Here is a 21,193-nt window from a genome sequence, read left to right on the forward strand (position 1 = left end):
TAGTTTCCAGTCTTCAAATATGCTAACATACCAATTAGAATATAATTTAAAATACAGTATGCACAGATATTGGACAGCTATTCTATCTATCTATCAGCCTATTCTATTTGATAAACATTTACCCATATGCAAATTATGTACTGGTTCCTTTTACTTTACAGTGTGACACTGAGATGACAACAGAGAAATGAAATACAGTAGTACTGTGCCTTATGGTGAAGAATTATACCACCTGGCTGTGGATCTAACTGTCCATTCTTATTGCACCCTATTGCTTTTTAGACTCAAGCTCATTTCTTCAAGCCTTCAGGCTGTAGGCCATGTTAATTTGCAAAGCAGTCCAGAAACCTGTCCTTCACACTGGCTAATACAGTACCAGGTACCAGCCCCGTTCTCAGGCTCCAGCTTTGAATTATCTGGAGCTCACCACATCCCCCTTGTGGTCATGGCGAGTATTTGCTAGGCTCCTGGGGAAAACAACCGGGAACCTCTATCATCCACAGAATCGGTCTCAGACATCCTGTAGCTAACACTATTTGATCCCAGGTTTCTTTTGATTAATACTTTGTGGATTTCAGGTGTATGCAACAAGAAAAAAAAACAGACTCTTAAGAGAACCAGTTGAGAAAAGAAGGAACTGAGAATATATGTATGCCAATTATTCCACTCAAATTCCTCCCTCCCTGTCATATACAACACAAGAATGTACAACTATCCATTTCTATTTTGCTTCAATGTTTAATACTATTTGCCGTTCCTCTCTACGTTCTTTTCCATCAGTACATTGTTTTAAAATATAAATCTCTACAAATAGCGGTCATTAGCCTGTAACTTTGATGGCCTCATAAAAGTCTACGTCTGAGGGAATTAAAAAACAAAAGAAATGATAGAATATAAGCAGACTAGTTAGAATAATAATATAAGAGATAGGACTTAGGTAAGAGTGTGGGGTTAATTTTTTTTTTTTAGAATTTCACCTACAACCAACATTATGTTTGACATTTATTTTCTTACTCCCACTTCCAACCCCTCAAAATGTAAACTCTAGTTACCTTCTTTCCATCCCAAACTTCCCCCATTTCCTTCAGAATGCCTCACACAGTCGTGATCACTTAAGAGCAGAGCATCTCTCTTTCAAAACAGCACTTTAAGGACAAGTTGCTTCACCTTAAAAATCAAGCACAATCTCACTGTCATCTCATCAGTGAATTCACGTTTTGCTTTCACTGTACTCCTACCACTTAAAATCGTGTCTGACACGTGGTAGGAACTCCAGTACATATGTTTCATCAGCGAACTCTCTTTGAAAAACCTAAAGCGGCCACACAGCCTCAGGCCCTGGAAACCGGCACAAGGTTCGAGATGGGCCTGAGGAGCTTCAGGGAGGCCCAGCACAGGGCAGCGAGGGGTGGCTAGGAGCCTCAGCGCAAATATTTTTTCCTCTTGGGCGTCTGCACGACAATTAGCCTAATTCAACCCAACAAACTCTATGAAGGAAAGGCTGCTTTAGTAGTTAGAACCCAGAAATCCCTGTGATAGCATGAATTCTTCCGAGGTCTGCACATCCAGGTGCAGTTCAAATTACCGCAACAGGCAATCAAATGACGAACAAGAGAGCAGAGCAACAAACATTCTGACCCAAGAATTTTCACTGAACAAAGGCTCAGAGCAAGATGGCTCCCTTCTCCAGAAACTGGAGCGAGAAAAACGTCAACGCTCAGGGACCGCGTAAGCGCCGGGTCTCGCCCCGGGCTACAAGCCGGCCAAACTCACGTGCGCTGGAACGTCCAATGAGTGCTGTAGTTATACTCCACCCCCGGTTTCCGCCGCTCCCTATGCACATGCGCCTTAAGTGTGCAAGGGGATGCCAGTTGCGCAGGCGCGGCAGGCCCCTCCTCTCACGCAACTGACGCAAGGACACTGTAATCGGTTCGTAATTTATCCGTGTGACCTTGTCTTTCCTGCCGCTGAGGACCGGGGCTGTCCAAAGTGATGCCTTTACACCTCGCTTAGCCCCCTCGCCGCTCACTGAGCCCAGACCTGTTGCAGCCGAAACGAAAGGACACACTTTTTCCAGCCATCGTGCTGCGATGCCTAATAGCCATATGTCCTAACTCCGGGAGTGGCTGTCACGTACTCTCTGGTCAGGCAGCACGGGTAGAGCCTCAGCGGAAGAGTGGTCCTCTAGGCCGCAGCAACTAACCCCCGCCCCCCCCGACCCCACGTGGTTGGAGGTTTCCAGAAGCGCTACCGCTGGGGCGCCGCGCAGCTCTTGGCCGTCCGAACGCGTTTGCCGCTTCGTACTTCCACCATCTAGCGCCATGATAAGTGCCAGCCGAGCCGCGGCAGCTCGTCTTGTTGGCGCCGCAGCCTCCCGGGGCCCCACAGCCGCGCGCCACAAGGTAGGGAATAGCTGGGCCTTCTCCGAGGGGCTCACGGCCTTGACCTCATGCGGCAGGCCTCGCCCTTCAGGCACAGAATTCTCCGGCACAGATCAGGATGGTGGGAAGAAGATAACCAGCCTTCATTAATCAGTGCTGCCGTTGCAAGGTCTAACTCAGGATTGTGCTTCAGTGTTTCGGGTTCTGCTGAGTCACACCTCTTAAAAGAGTATAGTTTTATTCTAGGAAGTAGCGGATAGTGTTTCTGACGGTCCTTTCATTGGCTGATGACACGGTTTTGGCCTTGGGGACGAGGGACGCAGTTTTAGTTGGGAGGGAACTGCTGTTGTGGGTTTTGTTTAAATCTACAAGTCGAAGGGTGACTCTTCGCCTCCTCTAAAATGTGTGCGCGAAGACCCCGTTATTAGGGTGAAAAGAAAGAAGGAAAGTATCTTAGTAAAGTGAAAGCCAAGCGCAGATTTTCTTTCTTAGGAACATTGGTCTGTAGTTCTCCCAAGAATTTTTGGCGTAAGATTGTCCTTTCTTGTTATTTCAGGAAAAATAAAATCAGGAAATGGCCATGGAGTAGTTGCTTATTGTGTAAGACTGAACATGTCTTCCCGAGAACAGGACCTGGTCTCCTCTCTGCACTCACCATGGGGTTTAAAAAAAAAAAAAAAAAAAGGCTTGGGAGTATCCTGTGATTAGGTTTAATCCTGGTTTGAGACCACTCCCGAAATTTTTTTCTAAACGACTCCCCGGGATTGCCAGTCCTGGTTCCCTTAAGGTGCTAGGTAGGGAAATGTCTTTGAGCAACTTAGATTTGCAGCTGCGAGCACACCTAGTATGGTTTAGATACCTTTACACTGGTGCTGAGTATGAAATTGAGAAGTGTCCGAGTAGTGTTTTGTAAGGCGGTGATTCTCAACCTGGAACAATTTTGCCTCCTGAGGTGATGTCTGTTAATGTCTGGACATAATTTGTTAAAATTTGGGGGGCCTACCGGCTTCTAGTAGTAGAGGCTAAGGATGCTGTTAAACATCCTACAATGCACAAAACAGCTGCTTGCAACAAAAATTTGGTTCAAAAGTCAGCAGTGCCAAGGTTCAGAAATTAGTAGTGCTAAGTTGAGAAACCCCATTATAATTGAAGATGGTTTTATGTGGGGGGGGGTTCATCTTATTTGGAAAATTCATACTCAATTAAATTTTCTTTTATTTAAGTACCACAATACCTTTTATATATAAGATTTCATTTTTTCAGGTTATGGTTACCAGAATGAAGGTTCAGACTTTGTGTTCTTCAGAAGAATAATGGGAACAGGCTCAAGTTTTCTTATTTGTTGATGCATTTTTATCTTTCTTCTTTTTCTTCTTTTTTTTTTTTAGGATGGCTGGAATGGCCTTAGTCATGAAGCTTTTAGAATTGTTTCAAGGCGGGACTATGCGTAAGTATAACTCGTTTCCTTTGAGAGGTAATAAATATTAAATCCTAGAGTGGTGGTCTCTAAACTTGTGCTTAACTCTTCCATGAAGAAAAAAGTGACACATTTCTTGTAAGTTACAGATTATTTAATGCACAACTATTTATGCACAAGTTCTTGTGTATCCCTGCAACTGTTCTGGAGACCACTATTATGATAACATTAACCGTAGCGTTATTTTAAATGTCTTTTAGATCAGAAGCAATCAAGGGAGCCGTTGTTGGTATTGATTTGGGCACTACCAACTCCTGTGTGGCGGTTATGGAAGGTAAACAAGCAAAGGTGAGCGTGTTTGGAAACTCTGGATCATATAGTAGTAGTTAATACCAGGTCTGGAATTCTGTGTCCTTCGGCTTAGATGAGGGACTTTTTTAGATTTTATTTATTAGTCAGAGGGGAGAGAGCACAAGCAGGGTCAACAACAGAGGGAGATTCAAGCTCCCTGCTGAGCAAGGAGCCCAATGTGGGACTCGATCCCAGGACCTTGGGATCATGACCTGAGCCCAAAGCAGACGCTTAACCAACTGAGCCACCCAGGCATCCCGATAAGGGACATTTTTAAAGCTGTTTTTAACAATCTTTTGAGGTGAACCTTTGTTCTTAATTGCAAGGTGCTGTAAAATGAATGGATTTAACTTCCAGGATTTAATTATGTCCTGCCGTAGGGGTAGAACTATTAGGTTACCATTAGGACCAATTTGGATGACTTGCTCTGTGGATTATTTCTATCATCTGAGTTATGCATTTCTATAAGTCTGTTGAACCACGGAGGTGCAGGAAGAGTTTAGAAGCAAGTGAAGCTCCACGTAACGTGTAGGCTGCATCTTAGGAACTCTTGCTGTGATACAGGGAAGGACCTCATTGGTTTTTTCATAAAACCTTTATTCCCACTGGGTTCTTCTCAAGATGCAGAGCACCTGGGATTCCTGAATTGTTATTTTGGCATTTTCTTTTTTAAATGCCTGAGACTTGGAGGCGCATGAAAACATTTAGTAGTAGATTTTTTAATTTTTATTTTTTAAGATTTTATTTATTTGACAGAGCATAAGCAGGGGGAGCTGCAGAGGGAGAGGTACAAGCAGACTTCCCACTGAGGAGGGAGCCAGACATGGGGATCGAACCCAGAACCCCAAGATCATGATCTGGGCCAAAGGCAGACACTTAACTGACTGAGCCACCAGAAGTAGATTTAATTCCCTATACTGGCAGAAAGTGTACCTTGTTCCAGTATCTTAGTGTGAAAGATTTGATTTCTATTTATTTTTCCATTTTTTTTGTTTTTAGTTATCACTTGTTTCAAAGTAAAGGACTAAAGATACTTTAGGGGCGCCTGGGTGACTCATTTGGTTAAGTGTCCAGCTCTTGATTTCAGCTCAGGTTATGGTGTCAGGGTTGTGTAATCAAGCCTCACATCAGTTATGCACTCAGCTGAGAGAGAGAGAGTGTGTGTGTGTGTGTGTGTTTAGTAAATTTTTTTTTAAAAAGTAAGTAAAAATACTTTAAACATGTACCTGACATAGTGGTTACTATGTCAGCATTCACAGAGCAGAAAAGCATGCCCATTAGTACTGTTCTTGAACATTTGTTTCATATAAGGCAGGTGTTTTGTCTTAAAATGATTGATAAAAGAGACTGGTGGTAGTGACTGGAACCTCATTCTCTGTCTGTCTTTGGGAGTTTTAGGTGTTAGAGAATGCTGAAGGTGCCAGAACTACCCCTTCAGTTGTGGCCTTTACAGCAGATGGTGAGCGACTTGTTGGCATGCCGGCCAAGCGACAGGCTGTCACCAACCCAAACAACACATTCTATGCCACCAAGCGTCTCATTGGCCGGCGATATGATGATCCTGAAGTACAGAAAGATATGTGAGTAATAGGAAAAGCATAGTTAACTCCTAGAGACCACACAAAAAATTCTTTTCAGCAAGATTCTTAGAGCATCTTCTCCTGGTATTTTTATACATTGTCTGTTTGTCTGTGGAGGCATGTCCTGCACCTACCAAAAGGGTATTTCCTTCAAAAAAAATTCTTTTGCCTTCACATAATAGGTCTTTGCTATGTACTGACATGACGGGAAGATTTAGCTAATCATTTATGGACGACATAAATTGGTGTATTTATGGTACACCAGGTAGAGAGAGGCAAGGTAGATAGTGGCATAGGCTTCATCGTGTGCTGATCAGCTAGGATTTCCAAGGTTTGTCCATGGTTACAGCGTGTATCAGTACTTCATTCCTTTTTATGGCCAGATATTATTCCATTGTATGGATATACTGTTGACCCTTAAACAGCACGGGATTGTAGTGCTGAGCCTTCATGCAGTTGAACATCCATATATAAATTTTGACCCAGGAATTTAGCTAGTAATAGCCTGCTGTTAATCAGAAACCTTACTTATAACTAACATAGTCCAATTAACACCCATTTTGTATGTTATAAAGTACGTTAGAAAGAAAGAATACTGCCATAAACGTTTGTGTACAGGATCTGTTTTCATTTCTCTTGGGAAGATATCTAGTAATGGACTTGCTGGGTCATTGGTAACTCTCCAGCCATTGCCAGAGCAGCGGCACAGATCTTTTGTTCAGCAGGAAATAATGTTCAGGTTTCACCAGGATGTTTTTACATGTTAATGGTTACTTTCTAAAGGTTTTCATTAAATGGATTCCTGCCAAGTTTTTGTTTATTGGCCATGGATCTCTTGGGATAGAGGATGGGTGTTCATGGTATATGATAGCCTTGTCATGGTAGGTTGTACAGGCACATTTTTTCAAATGCAATTTTTGTGTCTTTTTTTTTTTTTTTAAGATTTTATTTATTTATTTGACAGACAGATCACAAGTAGGCAGAGAGGCAGGCAGAGAGAGAGGAAGGGAAGCAGGCTCCCTGCCGAGCAGAGAGCCCAGTGTAGGGCTCGATCCCAGGACCCTGATATCATGACCGGAGCCGAAGGCAGAGGCTTAACCCACTGAGCCACCCAGGCGCCCCAATTTTTGTGTCTTTCAGTAAAAACGTGCCCTTTAAAATTGTCCGTGCCTCCAATGGAGATGCCTGGGTTGAAGCTCATGGAAAACTCTATTCTCCAAGTCAGATTGGAGCATTCGTGTTGATGAAGATGAAAGAGACTGCAGGTGAGAAGATTTAGTTCCTATCTGGGAAAGTTTGAAGAACTGGATGTTTTCTCACTTACATACCTCGGTGTCTCTTGGATGAGTCTGTGGTGGTTATTAGGCAGAAAACCTAGAAATGGCAAAACTGTTTTTCCTCACACATTCCTACATAATGAATTTATCTTCAAAGTTTTCCTAATGGTGGTTTATCTTTTTCAGTATAGAGGGGTGGTATTCTGTATTGAAAGACAAAAGACTACACATTAATCTTTGAGCTCTGCTAAGTAAAACTTAAAACTTCCCATTTGGAGAAACTAGTGGCTGTTTTAATTCTCAGAATAGGTCATTATAGCTGGTCAATCTTCACTATAACATTAAAGGTGAGATACTGGGTTTTCAACCACTATCTTTAATTGGAATGTGTTCTGCGAGCTCTCTCTTGGTGTTAGGTCAGATGCGAAGAAACTTATGAGTTGTCTGTGGCTCCAAGAGGATAACACAAGTTGTTAGCCTACATGAGTAATTTTCTTAACTGTCTCATCTGACAGAGTCTCAGGATTGTTTTTCATTCTTTAATTCTTTTCCAGAAAATTACTTGGGCCATACAGCAAAAAATGCTGTGATCACTGTTCCAGCTTATTTCAATGACTCTCAGAGACAGGTGAGTTCAGTTGGTTTTCTTATTCAGGAAATAAATGGGTACTTAGGACACATGGTGGAAAATGCTTTTTTCTTTTCCTTTAGGCCACTAAGGATGCTGGCCAGATATCTGGACTAAATGTGCTTCGAGTAATTAATGAACCCACAGCTGCTGCTCTGGCCTACGGTCTAGACAAATCAGAAGACAAAATGTAAGTTTGTGTAGTAAACTCGTTCATGGAACCATGAAAGTACTGGGCTCTGGTCATTTTTTTATCTTGGTATTCATATTGTCAAATATTTACTTAAAATAGTGTTTGGGGGACATCTGGCTGGTCCAGTGGGTAGACCATGTCACTCTTGATCTCAGGATTATGAATTCAAGCCCAAGTTGGTTGCTGAGACTGCTTTAAAAAAAAAACAAAACAAAACAGGTGATGGAGTCCTGTCAGTTTTGCCTTTAAAAATGTAATTTATCTCTGTATTTACAAATAGCTATAAGGTCCATGTAGTAAAACACCTGTCATATAGGCGGTTATCCAATTTCATTATTACTCTTAAGGGGAAATCATCAAGTTTATGTTGGTTTAGTTATTAAAATTAATACTTTAGTGGCACGTGTTGTTCCTTAAGGTCTTCTTTTTTTTCTTTCTAGCATTGCTGTATATGATTTAGGTGGTGGAACATTTGATATTTCTATCCTGGAAATTCAGAAAGGTGTATTTGAGGTGAAGTCCACCAATGGAGATACGTTCTTAGGTGGTGAGGACTTTGACCAGGCCTTGCTACGACACATTGTGAAGGAATTCAAAAGAGAGGTTGGTTCCCAGTATAGTTAATATGTAGACATTGGGTTGTTGAGACTTTTCTTTATCCACATGGCTGTTTGCTTTATGACTTTTTGACCTTAATAGAACATTGACTAGAACACTGAAACAGCTGCATTTCAGTTCAGTTGCAATTGCTTTGCATTTCATGGGTGGAATGAAATACTCTGATTATTGTAGCTTCAGCTTGGGAATAAACAGATTAAGAAGGATATGGTACTCTGTATAATATTGGCAGAGGAATTCTGGGAACTCCTGTCTTGAGCCAGAACCCAGTGGTTGGAAAGAACTGATTTGGATCAGCCTTCTGTCTCCAGGCAACAGATAGCCTTTACAGAATAAGGTTTCTTTTCCATACAGATTGTTAAGGGCAGTAAGTGATTCATGCTTATTTATAAAGGTATGGATCTGTTTTATGTTGTTAACATTATCACTGTATCTTAAAATAGTATTTATCAGCTCGCTAATGCTAGTATTTTGTGTTTTCATTTTGTAGACGGGGGTTGACTTAACCAAAGACAACATGGCACTTCAGAGGGTTCGGGAAGCTGCTGAGAAGGCTAAGTGTGAACTCTCCTCATCTGTGCAGGTGGGATGTGGAAAAATCCCAACAGTCTTGATGTTTTCAGCCTTAGTTTATTTGAATTGTATGTTCTAATTTGCATTATGTTCGTCTGATCTTTTTATACTTTGCTGGTTGGTGTAAAAGCCCTCCATGAACAAAGGAGCAGTACTTCTTTAAGGATGAGCCAGAATTTGTTAACCACCCAAATAAGAGGTTTTCTATACCAGAGCCAAAACATAATGACGATCTGAATTACATTGAATACATTTTATTTGCCTTAAAGGTACTGATTTTAAGATCTAGACTAGTAGCATACAAAATTAGAATCACTGTCCTAGAAATAATAGGACTCTCTAAGAACTGCTATTGTCTTCATTTCAGATAGCCCTTCAGGCGAGTCTCTAATTGTCTCGTTTAATTATTTGGATCAGCAATCCAGAAAGTGAGCTATGAAACCTGGCTGAAGGCTGGGGTATAGATACTTGTGTACATTTCTGTTAGCATCAGAGTTGCTCGGCACCTATAGAAGGGGTCAGCATATGGTGCTCCCGTCCTTCTCAAGAGGTGAAGCTTTAGTTTGCTGTAACCACTAAGAATAACTATATAAAGCGTGTTAGATCTGGGTCAGAGAGGCAACAAGATGGAAGGCAGGAGATCTGTTTCTGGGATCTCTGGTGGCAGCAGGAAAGCCTTAACCCGTGATTACTTTAGTTGTTAATTTGATCTCATACATTGGGTTATCCAGTGCAGGAAAACCCAGATTTTTTTTTTTTTTAAAGACATGGATTTTTAAAAAGTTTTTTAAAGAAGCTATGAAGAGTGACAAAGTACAGAGTCATCCATAATTACGGTGTTGCTTTGTCCCTGCTGTCATACAGAGTGGCAGAACTTTGCAATGTGATGGTTAGGATTAGAATTGGAATACACGACACTGCTTTGGAGGGAGAGGTTGGTTTTTAGTGTGATTCTTACTGATAAGCATTTGGATTGTTTTTTCTAGCATTTTGCTGGTAAAGCAGAGTGTGTTGAGCATTCTTACACTTTAATGTTTGCATGTTTAAGTAGAAATTAGTAGAATGAATTCCTAGAAGTGTTACCTTTATGAGGTTTACAGTGTGGTATAGAGGTTTTTTGTTTTGTTTTGTTTTTTGTTTTGTTTTGTTTTGTTTTTTTTTAGAGAGAGAGTGAGTACACATAGGCAGAGAGGCAGGCAGAGGCAGCGAGAGAAGCATGCTCTCTGCTGAGCAAGGAACCCGATGCGGGACTCGATCCCAGGACCCTGGGATCATGACCCGAGCCAAAGGCAGCGGCTTAACCAACTGAGCCACCCAGGCGTCCCTTTTGTTTTGTTTTTTTAAGATTTATTTATTTAGCACGTTGCGGGGTAGGGGGAGAGAGCAAATCCCACCCAAGCAGATTCCCCACTGAGCACGAAGCTCAGTGCAGGGCTTCATTCCAGGACTGAGATCACGAGCCAAAATCAAGAGTCAGATGCACAACCAGCTGAGCCACCCAGGCACCCCAAAGATACAAATTAGGACATCATATTAATAACTAGTCAAGCCAGAAGTAATGTGATTAAGAGTGGCCCTGTAGGGGCGCCTGGGTGGCTCAGTGGGTTAAGTCTCTGCCTTCAGCTCGGGTCATGATCTCAGGGTCCTGGGATCCAGCCCCGCATCGGGCTCTCTGCTCGGTGGGGAGCCTACTTCCCTCTCTCTCTCTCTGCTTGCCTCTCTGCCTACTTGGATATCTCTGTCAAATAAATAAGTTTTTTTTTAAATCTTAAAAAAAAAAAAAAAAAGAGTGGCCCTGTAAACAGAATGGTGGGATTCAAGTCCTTTCTCATTAGTTAATAGCTGTGAGGCCTTAATGAATTATTTAACATTTCTGTTCTCTTATCTCTAAAATGAGGACAATAGTGCTTTCTCCCTTAGAGTTATGAGGATTCCTAAATTGATACATGGTTAGGACATGTCTTAAGTAGTAGTCTGAATTAAGTTATTGGGGCGCATGGGTGGCTCAGTCAGTTAAGTGTCTGCCTTCGGCTCAGGTCATGATACCAGGCTTCTGGGATCAAGCCCTGCATTGGGCTCCCTGCTCAGTGGGGAGTCTGCTTCTCCCTCTCCCCCTGCTTATGGGTACACGTGCACTTTCTCTCTCTCTCAAAATCTTTAAATAAAAAAGTTAATGTGGTAAAAAAAAAAGCAAAGTTAGATTTATAATTGTAAGAGAAACCTGATAAAGGTGTTTGACCTAACAAGGGGAGTTTCTGAAAGATATTCATCAGAGAAGGATAAAGGGTCAAGTAAATAACGAGGCTCTGGGGTAAAGACCTGAGAAAGGGCTAGTAGTTTGAGAGCAGGCATGCTGAGAAAGTGGAATGTGAGAATAGAGGCTTTATAGGTTTGGGATTTGGGTCTGTCCTGACAAGAGTGAGTATAAACCAGTGAAAACTTTTTTTGAGTGATCTCTACACCCAACATGGGGCTTAAACTCATGAGATCAAGAGTCACACACACTGCCCCCTGAGCCAGCCAGGCACCCCTGTGAAAATTTAGGGGCAGTAATGTCAGATGTGGCTTATGACAAGTGCTGTGGCAGAAGTGGAATGGAGAATTGTTCTGGGTTAGGAGAGGTCCTGTGGCAGAGGCAGCTTGAGTGGGAGAACCTTGGGAAGCGAATGTGGACCTGGCCTAGAGTGTGAGAAACTGTTGAATTTTTGGGAGACAAGGGACAAAACTTGGTCACAGACTGGTTTAAGAGGGTTGAGTGTCCTGGCGTTCAAATTGTCAACATAGAGCATAGGGAGAACTACATTAATAATGTCCATGTGAGGATTTTTTAAATTAAATTTTAGAATTCCATTTGTCAGTTGTACTGCCTATATTTCAAGGGCTGAGCCCTGTGTGGCTAGTGGCTGCTGAATTAAACAGCACAAATACAGAGTATTGCCACAGAAAGTTCTATTGCATTTGTTTAGATCATTAATTTCTATTTTCTGATTTGGTTTATTAAAATTTTGCAAAGAAGGAAATTGTCCATGGTGTTCTTTAGCAGTACTCAGTATCACTCTTCTATAGAAGGGATGTATGTTTTAAGTCTGGCTATTAAGCATTTAAATGCCTAGGGTAGTTTACCTGATGAGAGATGGTTAAGGATTTGTTCCCTCTTAGTCTTTTTCCTGTTGGCATTGCTTTGATGTGAAATTGGAAGTGGGTGAAAAGCAATTTTGTTCCTGAGGGTCTGCCGTAGGACATGTGTTTCAGCATGATTAGTGAGGAGTTTTGTTAGTCTGAATATTCTGAATCCAGGCCTTCTTAGGATTTGGGGTTTATTAAATAATGGGTATTACCTGCTCTGGTTGTAGCAGTGTTTGCTGCTTACCATGAAGGTGATGGCAGTCAGGTCAGTCCTTGGAGTTACCTTTAGCGTTTTTGTTATAGCTTTCTTACCATCTTCCTGAAACTTAGAAACCCCTGGCTTAGGGCAGGTTATTTGGTTCAAAGCATGCCTTTGACTTTATTGTGTATGCATACATAGAGTTTTAGAAAACTTGGTGAGGGGCGCCTGGGTGGCTCAGTGGGTTAATGCCTCTGCCTTCCGCTCAGGTCATGATCTCAGGGTCCTGGGATCAAGCCCCGCATCGGGCTCTCTGCTCAGCGGGGAGCCTGCTTCCTCCTCTCTCTCTCTGCCTGCCTCTCTGCCTACTTGTGATCTCTCTCTCTGTCAAATAAATAAATTAAAATCTTTAAAAAAAGAAGAAAAAAAGAAAACTTGGTGACTGAAAACAGTAGTGTGATTCCTAATGTATGTTTAGTGGGAGGACATTTCTTCATTTTCTACATGGGGATTTTCCCTGCTTTTATTACATTCTTCACTGTTTTTTGTTTCTTTTTGTTTAAGATTTTATTTATTTGTAACAGAGAGAGAGCAAGAGTATAAGCAGGGGGAGCAGCAGGCAGAGAAGAAGCAGGCTCCCTGATGAGCAAGATCCCAGAATTCTGGGATCCTGACCTGAGCTGAAGGCAGACGCTTCATTCACTACCTGAGCCACCCAGGCATCCTTACATTCTTCTTTGTTCATTATAGATTCTAAATTTTTTGCCTCTGGGAAGAGAAGAGCTTGAATCTAAAGGAGTCATTGTCTCTGGTGGCCATTCATCTAAAGTGGGTCTCACTCTCCCTGTAACTTTGGAAGTCTTCCTAATGTGGGAGTATGGTCTTATTTTAATTGAAATATATAAAGAGACATCACCACTGTTGCTCTCTTTGCTTTCTTTGCAGACCGACATTAATTTGCCATATCTTACAATGGATGCTTCTGGACCCAAGCATTTGAATATGAAGCTGACTCGTGCTCAGTTCGAAGGGATTGTCACTGATCTAATCAGGAGAACCATTGCCCCATGCCAAAAAGCCATGCAAGATGCAGAGGTCAGCAAGAGTGACATCGGAGAAGTGATTCTTGTTGGTGGCATGACTAGGATGCCTAAGGTATGGATCCATGGAATCCTTGGCATGGAAAAGCAAACAGGGCAAGCACATAATGTCTTCTGTGGACAAATGGTTTGTGTAGGGACATGAATATGTGGCATTCCTGCCATAGTGACCTGAAAGGGCAATGAGTTTGTTCTCTCACTAGAGTTCTTTTTTATTTTTTTATTTTTTTTTTAAAGATTTTATTTATTTATTTGACAGAGATCACAAGTGGGCAGAGAGGCAGGCAGAGAGAGAGGAGGAAGCAGGCTCCCTGCTGAGCAGAGAGCCTGATGCGGGGCTCAATCCAAGGACCCTGGGATGATGACCTGAGCCGAAGGTAGAGGCTTTAACCCACTGAGCCACCCAGGCGCCCCTAGAGTTCTTTTTTAGACTTTTGGACAGAGAGACAGAGAGGGAACAGAAACAGGGAGAGGGAGAAGCAGGCTTCCTGCTGAGCAGGGAGCCCTATGTGGGGTTCAGTCCCAGGACCCTGGGATCATGACCTTAACCAAAGGCAGACACTTAACACCCAGGTGCCCTAGCCTCTTTTTTAATTAAAGGTATCAGGAAAAGGATTGGGAAGGGTGGGAGTCTTTGGGGTGGTAGTATGGAGGATCCTGAACTTCATTTTGGGGAGTATTTTTAGAAATGAAACAAAGTTTGACATCAGAGATAGCTTAAAACCTTAGTACTGTCTAGCTCTAGGGGCAGTTTTGGACAGGAGTGTCTTCGCACCATGGTGTTTGGGCTTCTGGCTGCATCTCTTCAACAAGGATTTGTGCAGTGATGCATTTTATCAACACATCATTCTGATAAGACAGGTGTGTGGAAAACGAATGACTGAGCACAGAACCTATTGAAGATGCAATTCTTGGTGTATAGCTTGATTAGAATTTTCATGGGCCTTGATAGAAATTTTCCTTTGTTGTTCCTGGGCTTAGGAGAATATGCACAGAATAAATTTGGAGAAAAAGAAGCTTTGAATCAGGAAGAGATCTTTAGGTTAACAAATTATCCCAGATGGTATTTAAGTAGCACTTTTTCCTAGCATTAATAAAAGAAGCAGGAAGAACATGCCTCACCTTAGCACCAGTGTTGAATTACTGAATTAACCACTACTGCTTATAAGTTGATCTGTAGAAGAGGAATTAAACTATAACTAAATCCTGGTGTCTTACACCCTCTGTTTCTTCTTTTTTCCCGTGGTTGGTGTGTGTTTGTTTTGTTTTGTTTTGTTTTTTAAGTTTTATTTATTTATTTTTTACAGACAGAAATCACAAGGAGGCAGAGAGGCAGGCAGAGAGAGAGGAAGGGAAGCAGGCTCCCTGCCAAGCAGAGAGCCCGATGCAGGGCTCGATCCCAGGACCCTGAGACCATGACCTGAGCTGAAGGCAGAGGCCTTAACCCACTGAGCCACCCAGGCGCCCCTGGTTGGTGTTTTTTAAGTAAATTCCATGCTTAGCATGGAGCTCAGCATTGGACTGGAACTCATGATCCTGAGATCAAGACCTGTGCTGAGATCAAGAGTTGGACACTTAACCAGTTGAGCCACCCGGTCACCCCATGTACCCTCTCTTGCTTTTTTTTTTCTTTTTAAGATTTTATTTTTTGAGAGAGTGAGCACATGAGCTGTGGGAGGAACAGAGAGAGAGGGACAAGCAGACTCTGTGCCAAGTGCGGAGCCCAATGCAGTTGATCCCAGAACCCTAAGGTCATGACCTGAACCAAAACCGAGAGTCTGAGGAAATCAAGAGTTTGATGCTCAACCGACTGTGCCATCCAGGCACCCCTTTACCCTCTGTTTCTAATTTAATGTGTTGTATGGGAAACCCAGTAACAAAACTTAAATTCTTCTCATATCTTTTTTTCCAGGATTTTTTTTTTTTTTTAATTTATTTGACAGACAGAGATCACAAGTAGGCAGAGAGCGAGGAGGAAGCAAGCTCCCCCTGCTGAGCAAAGAGCCCGATGCAGGGCTCGATCCCAGGACCCTAGGATCATGACCTGGGCAGAAAGGCAGAGGCTTTAACCCACTGAGCCACCCAGGCACACCAATTCTTCCCGTATCTTAAAAGTGCTTAGCAATGATAGTTAAGTAAAGTATTTGAGTATTACCCACTTGGTACATTTAGGTCATTAAGAAAAACTCATGTGAAATAGTAACTTGAGTAAATACTCTTGGATCTGAAGCAGCTTGTCCTGAGATTTGCTGCGATTTTGGGACACACTCTTCCCTTCTTGGGTAGTTGCCCTTAGTAGTTAGTGACAGGTTCTTATTATTTTTTATTTTTTTCAATTTTTTTTTGATGGCTTAGGTTCAGCAGACTGTACAGGATCTCTTTGGCCGAGCCCCAAGCAAAGCTGTAAACCCTGATGAGGCTGTGGCCATCGGAGCTGCCATTCAGGGAGGTGTGTTAGCTGGTGATGTCACAGATGTGCTGCTCCTGGATGTCACTCCCCTGTCTCTGGGTATTGAGACTCTGGGAGGTGTTTTTACCAAACTTATCAACAGAAACACTACTATCCCAACCAAGAAAAGCCAGGTAAGAATCACCTACTCCTCCTCCATTGTCCCAGAGATACAAGGGTCTGTGAGGGACGTGACTGCACCCCCCTTTTGTGAGCTTTTTCTAGAAAACTTCTTTTTGTCTTGGGAGTCCATACTAGTTGAATGTGAGTGCTAAGAATCTTGTGTTCTGTTCTCTTTTGTTATTGTTCCTGAAAAAGTTTTCTTTACGTGTCAGCCAGCAGGGATTAGAGGGAGGGTATCAATCTTCTCCTTCACAGGATTAAAGTAACTGCAAAAAGGAGCCTCATCATTTGGGACTAAATTCCCTGTACTCGTCTGTCCTGAAAGGCAGTAAAAAGGAGGACATGGCCAAGATTAAGAGAATGTACTTGTTTTGTGGGTGAATGATGGGGTTCCATAGATAGCAAGCAGGGCTACTTGGACAGTGGCTCGCTCAGTCTTAGATTAAGAATTATTTCCCGCCTTTTCCAGTTTTGATGTTTTTCTGAAAAGCTGTTAATACTAAATGGATATTGCTCTTTGTTCAGTGATGTATTGCCAACACATCACTGAAGAGAACTATGGTGACTTTGCGTGACTGAGCATAAATAACATGTCTGTGACCTGTTTCTTCAGATGAGCATGTTTCAACATCTCACTTTATTAGCTCCTTTTGAGGCCGTTTGCTAATGCATCTTTGTATAGTGTATTTGCTTACCTGAAACAATAGCTGTTGTACACTCTTTGTGCTAATCCTGCTCCAGTTCCCTGCAAAGACATAAATAAGTCTTTATTCTGAACATCGTGTGGATTGGGATTCTGAAGTGTTGAGATGTGAATTTCTTTCTTTGGTTTGCATTTTATATAAGGGAAGCAACCCAATCAGATTGCCAACCCCGGGAGTTTTTTCTTCCTAGGTGTTTTCTACAGCTGCTGATGGTCAGACTCAAGTGGAGATTAAAGTGTGTCAGGGTGAGAGAGAGATGGCTGGAGACAACAAACTTCTTGGACAGTTTACTTTGGTAGGTATCAGGAATCTTGGATACTGTACTTGTCATTCTTTTTCCATACAGTTAGACTACATTTTAATCCTTAACGATACCATACAAAACTGCTAAAACACACGGGGACCTAGTCTGTGTTACCTTTGTTCAGTGTATGAACTCTGCAGTTGGATACAGATGGCTTCGATTTTTACCTGAAAGTCTTGCTTTTATCTGATATCTTAGGAACTTCATTAAGAAATTGGTGAACACAAGAGCCAGGAAAATATAACAATGTTAGGAAAAATCTCCAGGTACTATTTAAGACCTTTGATATTGGCTCCTATTCAGCATTGTTATTGGTCCTTGGTGAGATGAACAGTGATGGAGATTTTTCCTCTCATTCACTGGTCCTCGGGTATATAAAGCCATGATGGCTACTTGCTGTCATGAAGCTATTTCAGGTAGCAATGAAATTACCACCCTTACTATAAATTTGTTTTTTATGCATTTTGTTTGTTCTTCCTAGGAACAAGTTTACTTGTTTACCCAGAGGACTATATAGATTTGGAAATAGAACACTGAACCTCTCATGAGAGGAGCTTAACTCTGTATATTTATTTATTTTAGATTGGAATTCCCCCAGCCCCTCGTGGAGTCCCTCAGATTGAAGTTACATTTGACATTGATGCCAATGGGATTGTACATGTTTCAGCAAAAGATAAGGGTACAGGACGTGAGCAGCAGAGTAAGTGTTTTTATTTATCCAACTGTAAGAGTGAGGCTAGGGACCTTGAAGTTCCTTTGTTTGAGAAAAGATCTTCTATGTTGTGCATAGCTTTACCCCCACCCTTAGTGGAGGATGAATCCTTTGTTCCTTTTCTCCTTGGCTGGCAGATTCACATTAAACAGGTATGGCGTTTATTACCCCAAATGGGCAAGCACTGGGCTTCTGGATCAGTGAAGTGTTGGTAGGCAGGCAGGTCAGTTCAGCTATGTATTTCAAGACCCTTGGTTTCCTTTTTTTTCTTTTTTTTAAAGATTTTATTTATTTATTTGACAGACACAGATCACAAGTAGGCAGAGAGGCAGGCAGAGAGAGGGAGAACAGGCTCCCTGCCGAGCAGAGAGCCCGATGCAGGGCTTGATCCCAGGACCCTGGGATCATGACCTGAGCCGAAGGCAGAGGCTTAACCCACTAAGCCACCCAGGTGCCCCTCCTTTTTATATTATAAGGACAAGAGTATTCTTTCTATTACATATCAAAATTGGTTACTCTGTACAGGTATATATTTTTTTTTCTTAATAGAGTAAGAGGCAGATATTTTTACCTAAATAATAACAATAATAAGATGCCTTTTTTTCTCACTATAGTTGTGATCCAGTCTTCCGGTGGGTTAAGCAAAGATGATATTGAAAATATGGTTAAAAATGCAGAAAAGTATGCGGAAGAAGACCGGCGAAAGAAGGTAACTACTTTCTGCTCATGCAGTTGGGAAGTGAAAGTGAGAATATGGATACATGAGTCTATTTCTCCTCTCTCTTTGCTCATAACTTTTGTGTAGAATCCTTTTCTTATGCTCAGTCTTTCGGTATCAGAATTCTTATGTTCTCCAATCCAGCTGTAATCACTTATAGACATCCTAGACTCTTTCAGACCACAATAACTTGGTTTGTTTTTTTTTTTCTACTCTGTAACTATATGCATCACTTAAGCATATTGTCTAGCTTGGTGGGGACATTCAACCAACTGCTTGACTGGGAAGTCTTCATACTAAATTTCTGATTTTTCTTAGGAACGAGTTGAAGCTGTTAATATGGCTGAAGGAATTATTCATGACACAGAAACAAAAATGGAAGAATTCAAGGACCAATTGCCTGCTGATGAAGTGAGTCCTCTTTTAAAATATTTAATGAAGTTAGGCGTTGTCACCAATGGCAGTGAAGTGGGTTTTGTTTTTTTAAGATTCTGTGTTTTGAGAGAGAGCAAGCACAAGCAGGGGGTAAGAGCAGAGGGAAAGGGAGAAGCAGACTCCCTGCTGAGCAAGGAGCCCAAGAGCCCAATCTGTGGCTCATTCCGAGGACCGTGGGACCGTAACAGCCAAAGGCAGATGCTTAACCAACTGAGCCACCCAAGCACCGTTTAAGTTTTTCTCCGTGGGTCTTGATAGGAATTCAGTGATATTTTTTGTTTCTTAAGATTTTTTATTCCCATTCTTCACAAAAACTTTCATTTGGGACCATTTTATAAATAAGGAAATGGAGAAACAATTCTAAAGAGGAGTTAAAAAAAATTCTAAAGATGAGTCCTCTATCAGTGATAGGAATTTCTTAATGTTTCTATTACTGCTACATAAAATGGGATAAGTAAAAGAGTTTGGTTTTGTTTTTAAGTGCAATAAGCTAAAAGAAGAGATTTCCAAAATGAGGGAACTTCTGGCTCGGAAAGACAGTGAAACAGGAGAAAACATAAGGCAGGCAGCATCTTCCCTTCAGCAGGCATCACTGAAGCTCTTCGAAATGGCATACAAAAAGGTACAAGGGCTGAAGGGCACGTCCCTAACTTGATCTTAATAGAACTGTTGATTACTGTTGTCACTGATGGCAGTCTACATGGCCATTTATATAGAACTGGGAGTACTGGAGTTGGAAATGCTCTTACTGCATTCTTGACTCTGCATTGGGAGGGAGGGTGATAGCAGTCAGAGGGAGGGCTGCACAGAAACCACCAATAATATACAAGGAGGGAGGGAGAGTGGAATAGGCTGGATATGCCTCTTCCATTTTTTTAGTTTATCAAAGTACAAACTGTCAGACTTAATACTGAATGAGTTGCTCTCAAATATTTTAACAGATGGCATCTGAGCGAGAAGGCTCTGGAAGTTCTGGCACTGGGGAACAAAAGGAAGATCAAAAGGAGGAAAAACAGTAATAACAATAAACTTCGGAGTCAAAATATGACGCTTGGGAGTGAAGGGATTTCCTGAGCAGAAATGGGCAAACTTCAGTCTTTTACTGTGTTTTTGCAGTATTCTATATATAATTTCCTTAATATGTAAATTTAGTGAGAATTAGCTAATGATAATTAATGAGAATTTCAACCATACAAAGCTCATAGTACTCTGTCATTTTTCAGCAGCATGTAAAGGGTGGGGGGGGATGATTTATGGATGATTATTAAAACAATGTTTTGTGCTTTAGTACCCATATTTTCAAGAGGTGAAACTACCTCGAAACATAATAATGAAGGTAGTCAGCCATAGACCTGGAATGAGATCATATGGGGATGGGATCCTTCTGGTTAACTGAGAACTACTATACCAGCCTGCTATGTACATACAAGGTATTCTTTAACTGAGGCCTTGCAAGGCAAGCCAGCTGTGTCACATTGGGAGGTAGGGCAGGAGTTGCTAGATCAATGGAAAAATAGCTGTAATATACAGCTTTAAAATAGGGCTCCCTAACTTCCCTAAGGCATATTTTTCTAGCTGTCTTCTGTTCTGTGTCTGGCACTTGTGTCCTTGTTGATTTTTTTTTTTTTTTGATCCATTCTGGGTTTCTTTTTTAAATAAATATGAAAAGCATCTTCATCTCTTGTTTTTGAAGAGTGATGCTCTTGAGATTTAGCTTCAGGAATAGGACATGAATCCTACTTCCCAATTCCCTGACCTAAAGTCACTCAGGTTTCTAACACTGGCCAAAATTCAGGATTTGGAAGGGCTCGTATGATTAAATATTATTACCAAGGACAGTCCATCAGGATTTGACTCTTTCTACATTTCTCCTGTTTAATCCTGAATGAGTTGCCTTGTCCCATATTCTCTGATACAGTTCTAGTTAAATGCTGACACCTTCAGAAGCAGAAGGGTGACTACCTTTCCTGTATTAGTTAAGTGTGAAGAATTATTTCCCAAAAGTGTTCCAAAAGACTTCCCCCCTCCTTTCGTGAATTACTGTCATATACCATGCCCAAAGGAATCTGTCAAGAACATGGCCTTAGACCCCATCAGATGTAATGCCTCCTTTCATTCTTTGAGATCTAAAAATGAAATTGATGTATAATTAAGTCAATATAGTGCTCTAATGTGAAGGAGATTGTTTATACAAGTATTACATTCCTGAAAAATTAAGTGTTCCTTAACACCCATGTAAACATTTCTGGAGATTCATATGAAAAATAAATTCTAGGCTAAAGTTTTCAGCTATGTGAACACTTGG

The 21,193-nt window shown here is 41.6% G+C and overlaps 1 protein-coding gene across 1 annotated transcript; it reads left to right on the plus strand.

Moving 5' to 3' along the window:
* The first annotated feature begins 2,222 nt into the window (after positions 1-2,222).
* HSPA9 (heat shock protein family A (Hsp70) member 9) lies at positions 2,223-20,565 on the plus strand. Its single transcript, XM_080803537.1, has 17 exons — positions 2,223-2,402; positions 3,770-3,828; positions 4,059-4,146; positions 5,548-5,729; positions 6,870-6,994; positions 7,561-7,634; positions 7,718-7,824; positions 8,268-8,430; positions 8,936-9,028; positions 13,289-13,498; positions 15,799-16,026; positions 16,910-17,014; positions 17,606-17,723; positions 18,350-18,444; positions 18,772-18,864; positions 19,370-19,510; positions 19,830-20,565. The coding sequence occupies exons 1-17, from the start codon at positions 2,322-2,324 to the stop codon at positions 19,905-19,907; spliced, it is 2,040 nt and encodes a 679-aa protein (XP_080659663.1). The 5' UTR covers positions 2,223-2,321; the 3' UTR covers positions 19,908-20,565.
* The last annotated feature ends 628 nt before the right edge of the window (positions 20,566-21,193 follow it).

The sequence above is a fragment of the Martes martes genome (assembly GCF_963455335.1).
Source record: "Martes martes genome assembly, chromosome: 5".
NCBI classification, from domain to species: domain Eukaryota; kingdom Metazoa; phylum Chordata; class Mammalia; order Carnivora; family Mustelidae; genus Martes; species Martes martes.

Coding starts and splice junctions, on each gene's coding strand:
- HSPA9 (XM_080803537.1), top strand. CDS start 2,322: ATGATAAGTGCCAGCCGAGCCGCGGCAGCTCGTCTTGTTGGCGCCGCA. Junction 2,403..3,769: donor CCACAGCCGCGCGCCACAAG/GTAGGGAATAGC, acceptor TTTTTTTTTTAG/GATGGCTGGAATGGCCTTAG. Junction 18,445..18,771: donor AAGAAGACCGGCGAAAGAAG/GTAACTACTTTC, acceptor GATTTTTCTTAG/GAACGAGTTGAAGCTGTTAA.